General features: G+C 35.9%; 1 protein-coding gene across 1 annotated transcript in view; it reads right to left on the bottom strand.

Annotated features, from left to right (window-relative positions):
* tst (superkiller complex helicase subunit twister) overlaps window positions 1–22,040 on the bottom strand; it is a 362,155-nt gene that overhangs the window by 3,939 nt on the left and 336,176 nt on the right. The window contains exon 24 of the mRNA XM_090399997.1: window positions 1,464–1,604. Coding sequence (XP_090256123.1) covers window positions 1,464–1,604 — 141 coding nt within the window. The remainder of the gene's footprint in view (window positions 1–1,463; window positions 1,605–22,040) is intronic.

The following is a 22,040-nucleotide window of genomic DNA, read 5'->3' as shown; positions in this document are numbered from 1 at the left end:
GTGGTGCATGATTGGAAGGGATTGCATTGGATGTTGTGTGTGCAAACAGCGTTGATGAATTCAAGAACAAGTATGATAGCTGGTTCGTGTAGCATGCGGTCTCCCTCGATGAGTCCCTGAATCTATGGAGGTCTCTCTTAATAATATCTCCCTTCAAATCTTGGAAGTACATAGTTCCAAGGTTTGAGGAGGGCAAGGGTAGAAGCTTCTTTTCTTTCAAGCTATAATAGTTTTTTATACCCACATAAATCTGATTCAGAATACTGAGTAGTAAAATACACCTGAAATTTGCCCAACTATTTTTATTTTTATAAATGAGAGCTATGAAGATTCTCCAGTCATTTGGAATTCAACCATCTGAATTGTGCAGTACAGCTATCATAAAATTTCTAAGCTTTTTCCATAGCCTCCAGAACATTTTTCCACCTTCCTGTTGCCTTCTTTATTCTTACCGAAGTCTTCCCATGACTTTTGTTTGGATACTTTCACACATAGCTTAGCCCTCTTACAGGTCTGTCTGTATTATTTTAGGGCATCTGCCAACTTATTTGTTAGGAACTTTCTTCTTTTCTAGCACTGCTTCTTTATAACTTCTTATGAGTGCCATGGCATTCCTTGTGCACAATTTTACCACTTGCCTCCCTAGCTGTAATAATCAATGTTTTCACAGCTAGCCACTGAGACTCCAAGGTTTGTTTCTTGTTTCTGAACTGTTTTATTATTTCTTCAATAATGTTTGTATAGTTGAGTCTACCGTTTACCTGTAAAAGCTGTTCAAGTTTATTTCTTTTTAAAACTTTTTATGTACTGTTCTTTTTGGAGTGATTCAGTTTTATCCTATTTAAAACAAGGTGATGGTCACTTCCAATTTCAAATCCTCTGTACATGCTTGTATCCTGAACCAGCATGAAGATATTACTATCATCATCTATTATTATTATTATATGACACCTCCAGGGAGTCCAAAGACTCATCGAGGGAGGGCACCTACTCTACAACACTGTCTCCACCAATGAATTGCAACTACCATCACCATCCACATCAACGCCAATTACCGCCCACCATCATCACTAGTATTTTCACAATCACAAACATCCATGCCCATGGCGGGATTCGAACCCGCAGCCTTTTGGCTGGAGAGCGAATACGCTAACCACTCAGTCAACCAGGCCGGCCTCTATAACATAGTCACGAGGCCTTTCTTATTTCTTGTGTTGATCTTGAAAAACAAAGTGCTAAAGTAGGCTATTCTGAATATGGAGCTTTACTTAAATTATACTCTTACTGTCAGATAAACTTATTCCTTATTATTTTATCTTAATCAGATTGTATCACTCATGAAGGGACAAAAATCATTAAATCAGAGAGGAGTTACTACTTTTTTTTCTATAACCATAAAAGATCCTTGAAGGATAATAAACTCAACCATCACCATGAATTCCTGAAAATAAAAATATACATACCATGCCTTTTGCCCACTGATATACCACATCAACAAGCCCAAACTTATATTGTTCTACAAAATCTTCAGGTGGTTCTAGAAGACCACATTCCTCCTGAATCCTTCCAATGTCCAAGGCAATATCTTTAATATCTTTTATGCCCTATTAAAATTAGCAAATAAATTATTTCAGGTTTTTTCAATGCAGAAATGATTTATTTCTGTAATGAAATTGTATATTCACATCACATAACAGACATGGAGAAGCAGAATGAATTTTACTATCTATAATCATATAATTATATATGATTATAGATAGTAAAATTCATATAATCATATAATGTAATAAATAGCATTTAATTTTAAATAAAACATCAAAATATTCTGGTATGGCATGTTGTCTAGTGTTAAACTGCATAACAGTTTAAAAATATAGACACTTCTGTATGGAAGTGTCTCTTCCTTGTGTTATAAGTCATCCCCCACACACACATTATCCTTTAACTTTCTAGAATGAAAGAGGCAAAACAATTGTTTGTGACAATTTATGCTAATATTTTCAAAAAATGTATGGTCTGGACAAAAAGGTACTTGGGCTACTGTCACAAAGAATAAGAAATACAAGATTTGTGTGTTTAGGCTCACCTCTTGGTTAGAACTCATGTTAGGCATTTAATGGAATGAAAACAGCATGAATGAATGAATTAAACAACACTTAAATGCTTCCAATATTTTGTCTCAGTCACAGAGACATCATCAGGGAATGCAATATAAATTGTACTATTAATATAATTAATGGCTATTTTAGCCTGTTTTTGTTTAGGAGTGTCCCTTATATTTAATACATTGGCTAACATAACTCAAAAAGGGGTATATATATATTTTAGGGCATTATGGGCAAGTATAGAAGGCAATTACGGCAGAATAAAAAATGTGGAAAAATTTTGTACATACCTTGTTTTTGGTTTAAGGATGCCTTCTAAATCCATATAAGCTCTTGCTGAAAGGTTGTATGTAAACAGGGGGGGGGGACATGGGGATGTGCTTGAGGCACGGGAAATTTCCCGTGTCTCAAGCACATTCCCATGTTCTTTCCCCCCCGTTTACATACAACCTTGCTTGGATTTAGAAGGCATCCTTAAACCAAAAACAAGGTATGTACAAAATTTTTCCACATTTTTTATTCTGCCATAATTGCCTTCTATACTTGCCCATAATGCCCTAAAATATATATATACCCCTTTTTGAGTTATGTTAGCCAATGTATTAAATATAAGGGACACTCCTAAACAAAAACAGGCTAAAATAGCCATTAATTATATTAATAGTGTTTAAGAGGAGTAGCATGGGAATTTCCCAGAAACTATACTTAATAAATTGTACTTCCTGAACAACACAAAGTAAGCTTAGTGGACTAAAGTCTGGAGTCCTAACTAGGAAGTTGACCGACCCTTTATGATTGCTAGTAGGAAGTTAGGCTATATAACTCAGGATGTCTAAGAATTACTGCTTCCCAGTAATCTTAGGAGACTTTATCTCAACCATACTTAATTAGGTTGATTTTAAAGGCAGTTGCAGATTAAAAAAAATATTGACATTTGAATTTGCCATGATGAAGAACAACAGGTTTTTCCCATTTAATTCTATGTGGCATCCAAGGCACATCTGCCAGATAGGACTGTCCACATCCATAGTGTGTGATTACAGATTTTATATATATATATATATATATGAATGAATGATCATTAACTCGGTTAACATACACATTTTTTAAAAGAATTGAATGACTAGAACCGAGATTCAAGTAAATAGGTTTTAATATTAAAATACTACTAGTTTCGGCTTGTAACAGCCTTCATCAGGTGACATTATGAACCAAATGAACTTCTTACAGAAATAAACCATCACAAAATTTCAAAGTTAATGGATATTCCAAGAGAATCATTGAAAAATTCCCTCTTAATCCTCCTAGAAATCACTCAGAAGAAACAATTAGATTCAAAGGCAATATTTCTATTCCTTACATAAGTACAGTTTCACATAAATTAGCAAAAGTTCTAAGAAAATACAATATCAGAACCTTGTTCACTCCACTTCCAAAAATACGTTTCTTAATAAGCCACCCAAAACCTTGTCATCATCATCATCTAAAATACCCTGGTGTATATAAAATATTGTGTGATTGTGATATTCCTTATTTTGGGCAAACAGACAAATCTGTTGAATTGCGTATGGAAGAACACATGAGGGACATTACTTACAAGAGACAGCGAGCCAGTGCATTATCAAGTCATATCCTTTTCTCGGCTAATCCTAATGACGAAAGCCAAAGTCACAAAGCCTGCTAGGAAAAATCTACTAACATCTTCCGTTGCAATGATGAACTAGAAAGAAAAATTGTAGAATCTAGGGAAATCATCTTCAATCCTATTCATCTAAATAATAACTTGAGCTACAACCTCCCAGATAGTCATTCAGCTTTAATCATGTACAGGCGTTCACGAGATGCTACTAGCACGTACTTTCCCAACAATACCACAAAAAAAAAGAACAGCTTTAAATACAACCACAACGTTTTAATGTTAATTACGTATAGAGACTCTCTATGATGTTCTTAGTTTATTTAAGCTTCAGTGTTTTAGTGTTTTTTCTTTTTTCTTTCTTTTATAATGTCACCTGATGAAGACTGTTACAAGCCGAAACTAGTAGTGTTTTAATATTAAAACTTTTTACTTAAATCTCAGTTCTAGTCATTCAATTCTTTTAAATATATATATATATATATATATATATATATATATATATGTGTGTGTGTTAAAGATACCAAGCAATTTTAAACCTGGTTTTACTCCATTTCCCAAGTAAGCAAACAGACTAAAAGTCAAGTTTGCGCCTGCAATTGATGCAAGTCTAACTGATCCCATAGGAAGTGCAGGACCAGGGCAACTCGTGGCAAAGGTGGAACAAGCTCCGATCACTAATCTTAATATTTACCCTTAATGCCAAAACACATCTCCAAGAAGGGGATGTATGATGTTTTGTATTAAAGGCAAGGGGCCACTACCCAGACCGGTTTCGACCTTTATTGAGGTCTCGTCAGTGGGAGCTAGGCTAGAATTAGAAATACCAAGATTTAGCAATACAGAGCTTGTAAGTATTTCGCCAAAAACAAGTTACCATAAGGTGTTTTAACCTTTTTTGGCGAAATACTTACAAGCTCTGTATTGCTAAATCTTGGTATTTCTAATTCTAGCCTAGCTCCCACTGACGAGACCTCAATAAAGGTCGAAACCGGTCTGGGTAGTGGCCCCTTGCCTTTAATACAAAACATCATACATCCCCTTCTTGGAGATGTGTTTTGGCATTAAGGGTAAATATTAAGATTAGTGATCGGAGCTTGTTCCACCTTTGCCATGAGTTGCCCTGGTCCTGCACTTCCTATGGGATCAGTTAGACTTGCATCAATTGCAGGCGCAAACTTGACTTTTAGTCTGTTTGCTTACTTGGGAAATGGAGTAAAACCAGGTTTAAAATTGCTTGGTATCTTTAACATATTTATACCCAAGGTAAAAATACTTTCTACATATATATATATATATATATTTTTTTTTTTTTTTTCTGCATGTAGCTTTTCCCACTGCTGGGGTAAAAGCCTCTCCCATTACAGGAAATTTGGGTCTATTTCTGTCATGGCGACCCACTCCATCTTGGGAGAGTGTTTATTCACTTGTATGAATGAATATATGAAGATGGAAGGCATCACAAGCATCCATGCCTAAGCAGGATTCGAACCTGCAGCCTCTTAGCTGAAGAGCAGATATGCTAACCAGACTGGCATATATATATATATATATATATATATATATATATATATTTTTTTTTTTTTATGTTCTTCTAAGAAGATGTTGGTGGATCTTCCAATCTACCCACAGTAAGCCAACTTGCAGGAACAAGAACTGGGAAGAGATAGACTTTTTTTATATCAAAAATCTCTTTATTCATGACTTTCTAAGCCTAAACACAAAAACTAAAGGTAACTTAAAATTTCACTGCAACAGTTAATAGTTATTTCTCTTTCTTATCAGCATCATCAACAAACAAGCATACATAATAATAAAAAAAAATTTTTTTTCAAACAATCAATCTTTATCATTCATACCTACAATTTACAAGACATTCATATGTGCATACCTCCATACATACACAAATAAGCTATGTATCCCCATTGCAATTTTGTATATATATATATAAAAAGGTTTAATGACTATTACCGAGAGAAAAGATGACAAGATATATTTAACAAGATACTACTAGTTTACTAGTTTCGTGACATGAACATCCTCAGGTATCATAATCAAAGAAGTATATAAAAAATTACAGAGACTTAAAATTGTACTAACAGAACAAGTATAAAAAACAGTAGCGTGTTTGAAAAAAATGCAAGTATGAGTTCCAAACAAACGAATACTACGCGCTGTCGTGAGTGCGCCAGTACTGAACAGAAGCAACGTGTGCGTCAGAGAGATTGTAACTCAGGCTGTTGTTGATATGAGAGGAATCTAGAGAAATTTCCCTAGATTCAATAATCTTTCTTTCGAGTTCATCGTAGCACACATGGATGTTAGCAGTTTGAGTCCAGTTTACAATGTGCTGGCGGCCTTCGTCTGAGTTAGCTGAAAAGAGAACGTGGCTAGAGAGAGCGCTAGCTCTAGTCCTGTTATAGGAGATATCTCTACGGTGTTCATCCAAACGTAGGAGGATGGATTTAGCAGTCTGTCCATAGTATGGCTTTCTGCAATCACACAAAATCTTGTATACTCCTGGAAACTGAGTAGGAAGATGTTTCTGTTTATGTTTGCAAAGTAATGAATGAAGTTTTGGAAGCGTAGTGAAGCACGTTTTGAAGTTGAATTTCTTGAGAATCTTTGCCAGTTTTGGTGAAGAGAGCTGATGTAAGGCAAGGAGATGAAGGCTCTTGGGGAAGAGGGATCTTCAGAAGTAGTTGAGTGCCTGGGGGAAAGAAATTTATCAATTTTCTTTGGAGAGAAACCATTGTTCATTTTCAATTTCTGTTTCTTCTGTAAGTAATGATTTGGCTCGGTGGGCTAAAGTGGAAATAATACCACATTTTTGTGGGGGATAATGATGGGAGGAAGCATGAAGGTATCTGTCAGTATGAGTAGGCTTTCTAAAAATTGAGATTTTAATGCTCTCAGCACATCTGGTAAGTTTGAGGTCTAAAAAGGGAAGGCAGTCATCTGATTCCAGTTCGATGGTGAAAGAGATTTTTTCATGGCACTTGTTTAGGTGGTCTAAAAATAAATAGAGGTTATTGACGCCGTCTTCCCAGATGAGGAAAATATCATCAATATAGTGGTACCAGACTTTTGGTTTAAAGTGAAAGGAGTTAATAGCTTTTCCTTCAAATTCGTTGAGAAATATATCCGCAAGAATCGGAGAGAGTGGGCTGCCCATAGCCAGACCCGAGTTTTGTGAGTAGATCTTGTTATCATATTTGAAGTATCCTGACTTTATGCAATGGGAGAGAAGAGCAAAGAGTTTTTTTTGATAATTTGTTCTTGAGAAGATCGAGGACTTCTTGAGCAGGAACATTTGTAAAGAGAGAAACAATATCAAAACTGGCCATTAAATCTGTTTTTTTAAGTTTGATGTCCTTGATTTTAGAAACAAAATCTGCAAAGTTTTTAATATGTGAAGAAGAAATTCCAGAAAGATTTCTTAGAAAACTCGCTAGAAATTTGGAGAGATTATAAGTGGGAGAGTGTATGCCCTCAACTATAGGTCTGAGTGGGCAGTTATTTTTGTGAATCTTGGTGAGACCATACAGTCGAGGTATCAAGGGATGAAGTGACCGAAGAGAAAGCCGAATGTTTCTTTGTAACTCTAAGGTGGTTTTTAATAAATTATTAGTTCTATTGTGTAGTTCCATCGTAGGGTCATTAGCAATTTCTGAGTAGGTATCACTATTTAAAAGTTCCAAGATTTTATTATGGTAATCAGACTTGTTTAAGATGACAGTTGCATTCCCTTTGTCTGCCGGAATGATAACTATGTTACTATTATCTTTTAAGGACTTGATAGCTTTCCTTTCAGAGTAAGAAATGTTGTCAGGTGGAGGTCTAGCTTTATTTATACAGAAAATTGCTTCCATACGGAGGAGGTTAGCGTCTTTGTTTGGTAATAAAGAAGCTGCCTTTTCTATCTTTGTTAAGAAATGTTCTCTAGGGATGGATGTAGGAGCAGTGACAAAGTTGAGACCTTTAGCAAGTATGCTTTCTTCTGCCAAAGATAATTGATGGGCAGACTTATTGATGACAACTTTTTTTAGATAGGTAGAGTCAAAATGAGAAGTTTTGCTATCCTGATTATATTTAAGAGAATCATATTTTCTAATGAGTTTTATTTTATTTAAATTCTGTATTTTAGAAGCCTTAAGAGTGCTAATTTCTTTTAAATGGTTCCAAGATGAACTGTCTAGAGAATGAGAAAAACGTGTTTCGTGATAGGTCTTTTTGGAAAAATAAGCAGCAAGACAACGTTTGGTATCACAAATGCGTTCCGATAAAAGATCTAGTTTTGCTCTCCTATAAATTCTTTCAGCTCTAGCGGTTTTTATCGATTCTTTAAAATTAAGGAAGCGTGGAATAATAGAATTGCACTTACATCTTTTAAGAAATACAAGTCTGTTGATGTACAATCCAATCGCTCTGAGATTCTTCTGATATTCTTTGACCAGTGAATTTTTTTTTCCTTTTTACCTTTTTTTTATGGTAAATGAATTTTGAAAATATCTACTTTCCTGATGACGAGGAATCTCTGGTAACGAACTTCATGTAACGAAACTAGTAAACTAGTAGTATCTTGTTAAATATATCTTGTCATCTTTTCTCTCGGTAATAGTCATTAAACCTTTTTTTTATAATATTCCAACCGAGTAAAAATGAAATTTGAAAATATGTATATATATATATACACACACACACACACACACACACACACACACACACACACACAAAATTCTGGAGAGCTATAATCTACCATCCCTTCATCTAGGTGAAGACAAAGGGTATCCCTGACATAGAACTTGTTTTCTGTTAGGGCTACTCTGAATATACTGAATAAGGAGCTGTGGGCAATGTGGACCTGGTATATGGGCAGGATATAGCTGGCCACCCTATTTCTGGGGAATTTAAATATAGAAATCTGGTCCTCCAGTTTAGGAGCTGAGAAATAGACTGATAGTCCATTCCCAGAAAACAACTACTGGTTAAGGAACCTGGAAAGAAAAAACTTTAAACTGGACAGACCAAACAGGTACAGCTCAAACATCAGCTACTGGATTATGATTTGGGAATATCGAATACAAGAAGGTAATATCAGACAGGAGGAGCACTTATATCACTCATATCAGAAATCCATCAATATGTTTTATTTATTTGTTTATTTTTATTTAACTTGATAAAATATACATCGGAAAATAGGCAACAAAAAACTATTTATGTATTATAAGAATATATTACATATAAAAATGATTTTCCTTTTGGATATACAACAGAAAGGAGGCAAATGATACATTGGTGGTAGACAAGATTTGTCCTTTTGGTAAAAGAGTCAATAATACAGTTCATTTATCACTTTTAGCTATCTTTCAGTTGAAGTGTATCTTTGTCGGCAATCCAGAATTGGGTACCAGTTAGATTCTACTCCTCAACGGATTTGGCTGCAGTTTTTGTTTCTTTGCGATAATCACATTCCAGCAAAAGCCTGCTTTGCAGTTTCCTATATAGGTTCCACATGAAGGTTTTTCCAATTCAGTGATTGATGGGTGCTGGTTATTTCTTTTGGGCTTGAGATAGAAGCTGTAGATGACGGCTTTGGTACAGATGAAGTTGTATGTGTGTAGTTACAGGTGCTAAAAGCAGTATTCAGGACATAAGTGATCACTGCTTTGTTTGCAGGACAGGTTAGATATGTGTGTTCCAAAGTATCCTAAACTTTGCAGAAGAGACACAGATCCAATCCTCTAAGTTCAAATTTGTAGAGCTTAGTAGGAGTTGGCAAGATGTGCCATAGCCTCCACTATATGTCAGAATCTGGTTTGGTATACTTTGATTTATGGGAGATCCCACTGAAAACTGAGTGTCATGTAGTTAAGAGCAGTGGTGTGTTGGTAAATTTTTAACAACCGGCTCGCTTTATGAAAAATTTGATTCTTCACAAAGTTCTATTGTATCTTCAGATGTCTTGGTTTTGCTTCTTCAAATTTTGTCCATTTAATGTTTAAGAAGTTTCTTTCTATTTCATTTTTTCAACTAACAGCTATCTGCTTTTTCGACCGCAAAACTCTAACCTTGATTAAAATTATTTTAATTATTAAAAATAAAAGAAAAACTGAAATAAAAACACATATTAAAGAAATGTTAAAAATACCAAGCAATTTTAAACCTGGTTTTACTCCATTTCCCAAGTAAGCAAACAGACAAACAAGTCAAGTTTGCGCCTGCAAGTTTGCCACCTTTACCACGAGTTGCCTTGGTCTTGCACTACCTGTAGGATCAGCTAGACTTGCATCACTTGCAGGCGCAAACTTGACTTGTTTGTCTGTTTGCTTACTTGGGAAATGGAGTAAAACCAGGTTTAAAATTGCTTGGTATTTTTAACATTTATTATACCCAAGGTAAAATACCTTCTACATATATTAAAGAAAATTTTCCTATATTACCTACACCTTAACTATTATCAAATGAAATCCTGAACAAAAAAAAATGTAACACCAATATTACCACTCGTAGTCAATCAAATGACCAGAGACTGTAGCCATTGCGGCGAATTTTTGTATTTATCGATAGTGCAACAATCTTGCATTTCCAAGAACTTAATGTTGCAAGTTCTTGGAAATTCGCCAAAAAATAAGGCATTATTGTTTATTCAAATACCCAGTTCGGGAGTTTTGATAACGTGTTTGTGTTTTAATGAATACAGACATTGTTTAGTAAATAAAATCGTTTCCAAATTCCCGTTCGTAAACTGAGTTTGTGTTTTGTGAATTCTCCTTTATGCATTTATTTTTGATAATAATAATATATGTAAGTGTTTATTATACAATTTCAAAATATTTACGAGAAAACGTATATACCATCATTCATCATCTATCCTTTCATAAAGAATTTTAATAACCGCTTTGCCCGACTTAAAAACATTAACAACCAGCTCGCTAAATTTGAAAAATTTTAATAACCGGCTCACACGAGCCGGTCCCAATACACCACTGGTTAAGAGGGATATGAATGAATATGTGAAGGCTGAACTTGGAGGCACTGACATGAGGAAGCGGTACATTTTCTTGTAGTTGGAAGGAAGAATTGGAGGTTTCAGATAATACTAGATGACAAGTCGGCTCTCTGCAGTTTCTAGAAGGAATTCGGATTCCCTGGGGCATAGCAATATCTGGAAAGGCTTTTATAATAGCAGTTTGCATCTATTGATATTGCTTTTCAGTTTTTGGGTTTTTCAGTGGTAGGCATGTGAATGTTTTCCACTTAATGTGAGTCAGGATGTCCCCTATGATTCTTATTCCTGCCCAGTTCCATGTAGGGAAAAGAAATTGCTTGTCAGTTGTGACACTTACGAGAGTTGTTTGAAAAGTTTTATAAATTTCCAATAGATGGCAACACAATTCGTTCATTCATGCCAGGGATGGCCCGTATCATCTTTTTCACGACCCCTGGCAAAATTTTAGCCACATACAACACGTAGTTCTCGTTTGGCAAACATTTAAAATGACCGTATTCACATTTTTCATAAAAATGGAGAAAAACGAGTTTTGTGCAGAGATAAAACACTTTTATTTGAAGAAGTGGGAGTCCGCACAGATCAAAGCCAAGTTAGATGCAGCTCATGGTGACTCTGTACCAGCATTAAAGACTATTTATTTTGGGATAAATTAGTTTAAACGTGGTCGTAAGACCGTTGAAGATGAATCGCCCTCTGGACGCCTGACTGAGGTCACTACGAAGGAAATGACTGACAAAATCCATGGTATCGTCATGGAAACTGTTGAGTGAAAGTGCATGAGATTGCTGAGAATGTATGCATCTCAACTGAATGGGTGTAAAATATCTTGCATGAAAAATTGCATATGAAAAAGTTGTGTGCACAACGGATGCTGAAATTGTTCACTGTCAATCAAAAAAGCATGCAAAAAGACATTTCAATGCAGTGTTTGGCAATGCTTAATCACAATTTGCAGGATTTTTTGTGTCGATTCATGACTGTAGACAAAACCTGGATCCACCACTACACACCTGAGTCCAAGCAGCAGTCAAAACAGTGGACAATGCCTGGTGAAAGAACACCTTCATTTTGAAAAAAGTGAATACCGTTTTGTCAGCTGTGAAGGTGATGGCCACTGTTTTTTTGGGATTTCCAAGGAATTATTATGATAGACTATTTGGAAAATTTTAATTCTCTCCCAAGCTCTTCAAGGAAGACTAAAGGTTTGTCAGATAAGTGTCAATGTGCTGACAGTAAAAAGAAAACATGATTGAAATCTGATGCCAAAGTACAAGAAAAAAGATTCATGCCGGCTCGGATGTCGCCTGGTCAAACAAGGTCCATGTCCCAATCGAGTAATCAGGGTTGGATCGAAAAATCAGTTACTGAAAACAAAGACAAAAAAATCAAACTCGGGCCTGTAGAGGATGGAATATCAATTGGTACATGGAATGTCCATACACTCGGGGCAACTGCAAAATTGCAGTTGCTTCAAGAAGAAATGAAGAAATACAGATGTGATATATTGGGTATTTCAGAAATGAGATGGGCATTGTCAGGAGAATCAAATGGTGGAAGAGTTCTCTGGTCAGGAAATGAAAGTAAGCATGAAGCAGGCGTAGGTTTCCTGCTAAGTAACAAAGCCTGTCAGGTAATGTTATGATAGGATACAAACCAGTTAGTGAAAGAATAATGGTTGCAAGATTCAGTGCCCAACCATTTAATATCACAACCATTCAAATATATGCACCCACTGCAGAGAGTGCAGATGAAAAGATTGAGAGATTTTACAGGGATCTGCAACTAATAATTGATGAGGTGCCGAAGCAGGATATACTCATCATTGGAGGAGACTGGAATGCAAAGATTGGCAAAAATAACACAGGATGGGAAAAGGGTTATGGGAAAATTTGGATATGGAGAAAGAAATGAACGTGGAGAGATGCTTCTGGAATTTGCCATGGATAACAACCTGATGATATGCAATACCAAATTCCAACAAAAAAATTGTTGTAAATGGACGTGGCACTCCTTCGAAGGAATATGATCAACCTGATATTAATAGATCAGAAATGGAAAACCTCATTTCAACAGTGTAGATCATTCCAAGGAGCTGATATTGATTCGGACCGCAGCTTAGTGATTGCGAATATAAGACTAAAACTGAAACAGAAGTACAAAGGAAAGTTCCAAAAAGCTAGAGACATCTCAAAACTAAATGAAGACATGCTAAGAATAGCATATCAGAACCATATTGGAAACTGAGCTTAAGATCCCAAGTGAAAAACAAAATATATATACAAGAGTAGAACGACTGACTATAGTGCTAAAAAAACAGTAGAGGAAGTAATTCCTGAAAGAGAAAAGATCAACAAGAAATGGATAACTCAGGAAACCCTAAACTTGGTACAAGAGAAAAGAGAACTGAAACTTAAAAGAGATAATTCAGAGGCAGCAGATGAGTTATACCATCAAAAACGCAATGAAGTACGGAAAGCAGCAAGATCTGATAAAGCCAAATGGTTGGAGGACCAGTGCAAAGACATTGAACAGTACTATGGAGAACATAAAACTAGAGAGGTCTACAAACTTATAAGAAATATCAATAGGAAGAGGCAAACAAGATCAGTAGCAGTCAAAGATGAAAATGGTAAAGTATTGATGGACAAGACAGAAATCATACACAGATGGACAAGATATTGCAACAAACTACAGTATATAAAAATCAACTAAATGATACTGTAACAGAAGTAATCAAAGAACTAAAAGCAATCTCTCCACCAGCAGAGATCTTTGAAAATGACATCTTGGAAGAGGAGGTGAATAAGGCTATAAAATATCTCAAGAACACAAGAGTCCTGGAAATGACAACATAATAGGTGAGATGCTAAAATATGGAGGAGAATCAGTGTAAAAGAAATACGTAAACTATGTAATGAAATATGAAGATCAGGGTATGCCCCCGAAGAGTGGAAAAAATTGGTCTTGGTTGTTCTTCATAAGAAAGGCAGTGCTTTAGAATGTGCGAATTACAGAACTATTGTATTAATGAGTCATCTTGGCAAAGTGCTGATGAAAATACTAACAGAACACCTGAATGGGCAGACGCACATCTTCCAGATGAGCAAGCCGGATTTCGACAAGATCGAAGTACAGTGCAACAAATACTCGCACTAAGACTAATAGCAGAGAAAGCTCCAAGAAAGAACAAAAAGATATATTGCTGTTGCGTGGACTTCCAAAAAGCATTTGATAATATTGACCAAAATATAACATGGGCCGTCTTGGAATCCTATGGTGTGGACAATAAATTGATCTGCTTGCTGAAAGATATAAACAGCCAAGTACAAGCAAAAATCAGAATAGTAGGTGAGACTGGAGATTGGTTTGCCACTAGTCAAGGCACAAGACAAGGGGACCCAATATCACCAATCATCTTCATCACACATCTGGGAAGAACACTAGATAAGATTAAAGAAGAAGGTGAAGGCATTTCAATAAATGGCATGAGAATAAACTACCTCTGCTTTGCAGATGACATCATCCTGATTGAAGGATACGCAGCAAGGCTGGAACAGACATGGCAAACACCATACACAGAAGGAAAAAGATATGGACTAAATGTCAACTTTGAAAAAAAAACTAAAACAATGACATTCAGACAACAGGAGTTACTGAACAGAGTTACAATAGACAGATTTCAACTGGAAAATGTGGAACACTTCACATTTCTTGACTGCCACATGACTTGGACCACAAAAAAAGAGATAAAAATATTAAAATAGCCAAAGCAACAATTATTTTAAAAGCCATGGACAAAAAATGGAAGAGCCAAACTATAAAGATGCAAACCATACTGCGCATTGTAGAAACCTGTATCTTCAGCAGCATGCTCTATGAATGCAAGGCCTGGGTACTCCTGAGAGAATCTGAAAGGAGGATATTGGCATTTGAGAGGAAGTGCTATAGAAAGATCTTGAGAATAAGCTGGATACAGAAAGTGAACAATGAGGAAATCTACAGATGAATACAACCAAAAGAAAACCAGATCCAGAAAATAATCAAAAGAAAACTACGTCTATTTGGCCATATATGTAGAATGAATGATGAGAGAAAATTAAAAACGTTGCTGTTTGGAATGATTGAAGGAAAGAACAAAAGAGGAAGACCAAACAGAGAATGGGGCGATGACATCGCCAAATGGTGCAGAAACTCTATACACAAACCAAGTATCATCTTGCACAAAATAGAATGCAATGGAAGAATCATATCAAGATGGCAGCAGACACCTACGGGTATTGGACCCATGGTTGTTGTTGATGACGATGATTTGGAAAAGGGTAAGACAATAATAGGAGTCTATTATGCATCATTGTCGGACTGTTTAAAAGAAGAACTGAAGAAAAAACGGCCAAGATTGGCACACAAAAAAGTGCTCTTTCATCAAGACCGCACCGTCCCACATATCAGCCGTTGCAATGGCAAAATTGCATGAATTGAGGTTCGAATTGGTTCCACATCCACTGTATTCTCCGGGCTTGGTCCCGTGTGACTTCTTCTTGTTCCCAAACTTAAAAATTTGGCTCAGTGGTAAAAAATTTTCTTCAAACGAGGATGTCATCAAGGCTGTCAATGACTATTTTGCAGAATTTGACAAATCCTACTTTTTAGATGCAATGAAAAAATTGGAAAAAAACTCACTGGACCAAATGTGTAGACCTCAATGGAGACTATGTTAAAAAATAAAGGTGATTTTTTCCACAAAAAAAAAAAAAAAAAAAAACGTGTTTAACTTATTTTTTTACCAAACTTTTCAAACAACCCTCATATGTTTCTGTTCGAAAACAGTGGTTCCAACAGGATCAATTTGTTTGACTCTATTGATCCTGTCAGTGTGCGATGAAGTTATGTATTTTTCCACTGCTGTAGAGTATCTCTGCAAAAATTAGGTAGTTTAGGAGGTGATGGTATAAAACTGGCCATTCAGAGGATTGTGGACGCTGAAAGTCCTCTGGTGGATTTCATAATGTAATCGAAGATGGTTACATAAGTATGACTGGACTGAAGTGTCTTTAGAAGAAAGATGATTCTGAAAGATGTAACCTTGTTTCCAAGAGAAATCAGGCCTTGGCTTGCAGAGTAAGTTGTCCAGTTAGTATTGTTCCAGAAGAAATGTGATTGCCTTTTGAATGTGATAGAGAAGTCTTCAGGGGGGGGGGGGGGGGGTTAGTACTTTGTGGGTATGGCATAGCACACTCGCAGCCATCTGGTTGATTATTGAAAATGTTGAACATATGCTGTTCAATTTTTCTGGTAGTTGTGCAGTTGTGTCCAATTCAGCATATTATATATTTTGGTGTTGCCAAGGTGTATGCTTGTCTTCATTTGACCAGGTGCATTCAACTGGAGAATCAGATCTAGCCTTCTATCTGCTTGTGCATATAATCTGTGTGCTTAATCGGTTACTATAATTTCTTCATCATTACATATTATTATGGTGATGTCATCAGCATATGAAAATAGGCTTATTTTTAGATGTGGTTCTGTTATACTGGTTCGTTTAGATATCATGGTACTATGTACTCTTTTTAAGAAAGGTTGTATGGCTAGTGTGTATGGCCAGAAAGAGGACATCCTTGCTTGGTCCCTCGAGAGTATGGCATAGTACAGGTGAGCCTGTTGTTGGTTTTTAAATAGAAGAGTGCATCTCTGAATAACAATTGGACTTTCAATAATGAAAGGACCATAGCCAAATGCCTTTAAGACTTCATAAAGATACTTGTGCTCTACTATGTCAAAAGCCTTCTCCTGATCAAGGCTGACAAGTGCTAGGTTTTCATTTTAGCTGTTTGCGATGTGGAAAAGATCTCTTATTAAATAGAGGTTATCATGTATTGATCTTCCTGGAACAGAATAAGTTTGATATTGGACAATAACTTCAGGTGGTGTTAGCTTTAGTCAGTTTGCAATAACTTTAGAAATGATTCTGCAATCTATATCAATTAGTAAGATTGGATGCCAGTTTCGAATATCTGTGTGGCCTCCCTTCTTTGGTATCAATCATGCTACTGATGTCATGATGGATTGTGGGGGCCCACTGAAGTAAGCTTCTTGCAGCATATTAAGGAGCAGTGGTCCGAGTTGATTCCAGAAGACTTTGTTGTGAGCCATCAAGGACGGGAGATTTGTTCTTTGGCAGGGATGTGTATGCAGTTTTAAATTCACCTAGAGTGATAGGTTTTTCTAAGTGGTTCCGATCTGTTGCAGAGATTCTTTTTATTTCTTTTAATATTTCGTGAATGGCATGAAGAGATGTTCCTGTAGCTATAAGAGCTGTATGCATTCTTGTAGCATTGCAGAATTTCAGAAGTAATTTTATTTGAATCTTCTGTGATGCTGTCATCTTGTAGTGTAATTGCAGAGATACAGTTTGCTGCCTGGTATGTTTTTTCCACAGAGAAAAAATATTTTGTGGGTGCATCTGAAAGATTTATATGTGTAGGCTGCAATCTAAGTAAGACACCCTTTGCAGATAATTCTAAGCATCTTTGCATGGCTTGGAGGGCTGAGTGATATTCGGGGCTTTCTTCTGGGAGATATTGGAGCTGTTCTTTGACTTGTCAGATGCTCATGTTCCTCTGTTGATTTTTCTGGTGACTGTAAATCTGCATAAAAGATTTTATTTGTGATATTAGGTGGGGCCACCATGTTTTCATTGGTTCTGTATTTGCTTTCAAGTCAGTGAGGGTAGATATCAAAGCCTGAATGTTTATAATCTTTCAGAAGGGTATTGTTGAAGATCCAGTAGGCACTTCCTGATTTGGATGCTTCTAAAGATAATGAAAGTTGCAGCTTGATGAAACAATGATCCGAGATGTAGGAAGGAATAGACAGATTTTTTTTTTTTTTTTAATTATTTAAAAATAATAATCTTTTGTACAGGATTAACTGGTTTTGGTTCTATGCATTCAGGCAGAGAGGTTGCATGCTCATTCACTGTTGAGATAAATTACATAAAATAACAGTTGTTATAAGACAATATTACACTTTTCATTCAATACCAGTTATTTTGACTTATTATACTATACCTTACATGAAAATAACAGATGATCGTTATTCACACTGTTGAGCACAAAAGTTTCTTTCTTCTCCCTTTCTTTGGGAGGGGTAGCAATGATGTCACTTCTATGTTGGAAAGTGGATTGTGATGCAGCTGCCCTGCTCAGCAAGGAGTTGACTCTTATCATTCTTAATGTTGTGGAAAAAGAGAAACCTCTAGTGACAAAACGGAAAATATATTTGGTGGTGCATTTGTGTGCCATTTCCTGTTGTAAGATATTAAGGAAAAAGCATTAAGGTGTGGAATGTTATTATCCTGTGGTCAACAGAGGTCAAGTTTTGTCTTCCTTCTTTAAGCCAAGTACTTAGCTTGGAGTAGGAAAGCCAACTTGTTTGGTTCCATATGAATCAATAGATGGTTGACTATGTTTGATAAATTGCACTGATAGTGTGAGAATCTTTAGTGTATGCCAAAAGACATAGGCAGCTATTTAGTTAATAATTACTGCTTGCCCTCTTGTGGAAGCAGAAGTTCATATTGCTGCCCAATTTTCCAGTGTTTGCTTAAACCTTTTAATGAGTATTTCCCAGTTCTTATCCATGTAAGAGGACTTGTTTCCTAGGTAAATTCCCAGTCATTTGTTTTTTCCCTCTGCAGACCAGTGACCAGACAGTGAGGAATCAGTTCAGTTTTTTCCATTTGCCATCAGAGTGGAAACAGGTGAACCTTGACTCATCGTTCCAGAGTACCATTTTCCACTGGTCAATTGTCCACTTCACACACTCTTTGCACAAGGCCAGATGAGTCACCTTGTTCGTTGTGATGTGCGGTTTGTGTGCTGCTGCTCTTCTGTGGAAACTCAGTAAATGGAGTTCCTTTCATAGTGTTAGTGCTCGCCATAGTGTTACTGGCACTTTGGAACTCATCATGGACTGTCTGTGCAGACCGTAGCCAGTTTTTGTATATCATCCATTTTAACACCCTACTGTCCCTGTCAGTCATTTTCGGCAGCTGCCTCGGGTGTTTTCCTGCACTAGTGATGCAAGAACGTCTCCATTTGTTTATCACATCACCATCAATTTCAGATGCTCCATTTGAGCAGCAATGGCATGAATGTACATGCCACCAGTGCACGACACCTCTCTCAAAGTCACTGAGTTCGCGATGTGTTGCCATATCACACGGATTCAACAATTATGATGAAATACTACTTCCAATTATTTGCACACTGGTTTTTATGTTATTAACAATCCTGGAATGTTCCATAACTTCAAATAATAATGCTACAATAATGGAAATCTGTTGTTTTCAAATTAATTCGAGAAAGGCAAAAATGAAACTTTCAGTCAGTCTGCTCTCTAATAAAAAGGTAGTTTGAATCCTGGCATGGGCATGGACATGAATCCTGGTTGGCTGGTGAGAAACCAGCCAACCAGCTTACTGGAGGCGTGAATTGTTGTTTTCCTATGTAATTTATTAGCTGTGATGGGTAATTTCGGTTTCTAAAAATCTTTAAAAAAAAAAAAAACCTTCTAAAAATAAGTTTTTGACTACATATAATTAACTCAACATAGAAATAAAAAAATTAACAGATTTTTAGAAACCGAAATTATCCAACACAGTTAATAAATTATTCCAACAAAACAGTGAAAACCAGTCAAAACAATCCAATAACCAAAACAAACTTCCCAATACAAAAATTTATTAAACTGCCATACATCCAGAATACACACATAGCTACAAATACGTTTTTTAAACACACTGACTATAAATGTGTTCACCATGAACCAAAAATTGGTAACACTTCTAAAACCTAAAAAATTCCACACATACAAAGAAATATAGAACGCCACAATGTAGTATACAAATTTCCTTGCCGGCAGACTGTGATGTCACCTTAATGGGCAAGACAACTGGAACACCTTCCATGACTGCAACATACAAATCCTAGAACATTTAAACAATAAGAAACGTAGTAACCAAAAGAAAAACAGAATACAAAACACAGGAAAAACAGAAATAGGCCCCTGCGGATCAACAAAGCTGTAATAGTAGACATACAGGAAAACAAAACAATGCTTAGAATATTGGAAACAATAGCCATAAAATGTGACAAAAACTCAATAAACATTCACTGCCCCATATAATCTTCGAGAGTTGGAAGCTCTACAACATAAAAATTAGGTCATGACTCCAACCAATTGAAAACAATACAGATACACCCAAGACAAAAACACTAAGCCGACATGACATAGCCTCCACTTTTTTCATGAGCTCCGAAGACGACACTCATTTGAAATGGTTCACACCCGCATTACTCCCACTCCTAATTTTGTTTCATAATATTCTATTCTTCTCCTTTCTCTCAAAAATATTTCTATCTTTCATCTTCTTCCCAACGGATTCACAGCCTACCTTGAAAACTCGGGTTTTAAATTTACATACCTTTGTCTTATCCACAATTCTCCCACATATTTCTATCTCCACTTTTCCAACCCCTCCCCACCTCTTTCAATCGTACTTCAGCAGTAATATATAAATGGTTATTGCTGCACACCTGATGCTGCTCAAAAACAAAACAACCAAGAACATCCTACAAAGGTGTGTCCAAAATTATTCCTTCCTTATATTCTTCATTTATCAATGTCTTTAAAACACCAGTAATGTCCTAATACTGAGTAATAAGCCAATGACATAATAAAAAAGGGGTACTCCTAAAGAAAAATAGACAAAATAGCCATAAAAATTAATCAGTATTTAAGTTTTATAGATCTGGAAAAAAAGCATATCACAAAACTGTTCAAGGTGTACAATTATATTATATAAATAAAGGATATGTTACAGAGCAAGACAGTCTATATTTAAGTTATAAATCAGATCAGCAGTTAGTGAAGGAAGTACAGGAAGATGGTATGATGTAAAATCAGGTGTGAGACAAGAGTTCACATTATCTCCGCTATTATTCATCATCTACATGGAATCACATTATGAAGAAAGTGACATTAAACCCTATATCAAAACTGGAGATGTTAATTTCAGCTCTACTTTAAGCAGATATTATAGTCAAAAAAAAAAATAAACTAGCTTTAAACTCGGCATCCCATTTCTTAATTGTCGAAAAAGAAGGAGAAGAGTGTCTATAAACTTTTATGAACTTCGAATGAATTTCTTTTGGCATTAAACCGGTCCTTTACAAAGAATTTTATAACCGCACGATACTCAATTTTATCAATTTCAAGGACATTTTTGCTTGAGACAGCTGTATAAAACAAGTCATTCTACTTGATAGAATGACTTCCAATTTCACATGGATGCTTATGACATGTGTACCAACTTAGGAAAAAAAATCTTGCCGACAGTGTTGCCATCTATGGTCGAGGCCAAGAACTTTTCAGACCACCCTCATATTATTATCATGATGTCATTGATGTAAGGTGAAAACAGTTAATCAACATTAGTTAAATCTGATAATAACATCTATTGTAGCTGAAATAAATAAATACATCTGCATTTATTTATTTCATAAATACAAATGTATTTATTTATTTCAGCTACAATAATTACCTTGATTAAGCAGCAATCTTTTTTTTTCATTCATTCATCTTCAAGGCCATTAGATAAGTTAATTAGATAAGTACCAGATCGACATAATAGGGGTGACTGAAACAAAAAAGACCAAAACTGGTGAGATCTTTCTGAACAATAAATACAAAATGTTATATTCAGGCAATGACAATCAAGGAAAAGAAGGAGTAGCCATAGTATTCAACACAAAATACGAGGCTAATCTTCTTGAATGGCAGTCAGTCTCAAGTAGAGTAATATGGGCAAATATGAGAATGGGAACTGGATAATGAGACTTATTTGTGCCTATGGTCCCACAGAAGGTTCTACTAAGGTAGAAGTGGAGCAATTTTTTGAGGCTTTAGAAAAAGCAACTGGCACAATGAAAAAGGAAAAGTTGATTCTTGTTAGGGATCTAAATAGCAGAGTAGGAAATGATAGTCAGACATACAAAAATATTTTGGGAAAATTTGGAGAAGAGAGCAAAGCTAATAATAATGGCAAATATCTGTTGGATTTCTGCTCAGGACATGGACTGGTTATTACTAACATCATGTTCCAACATAAAAATGTGCACAAATTCACATGGAGAGAAGAGGCTAGGAATAAGAAAAGTCTCACTGACTATGTTATTGTTGATAGTGATGTTTTCTCCCTGGTGCAGGACACCAGAGTGTACAG

This window comes from Typopeltis vanoorti, chromosome 1 (assembly GCF_054136105.1).
Source record: "Typopeltis vanoorti isolate ZY-2024b chromosome 1, IOZ_Tvanoo_1.0, whole genome shotgun sequence".
NCBI lineage: Eukaryota > Metazoa > Arthropoda > Arachnida > Uropygi > Thelyphonidae > Typopeltis > Typopeltis vanoorti.
The sequence above is the reverse complement of the archived record's forward strand: the minus strand, read 5'-3'. Positions and strand labels throughout refer to the sequence as shown.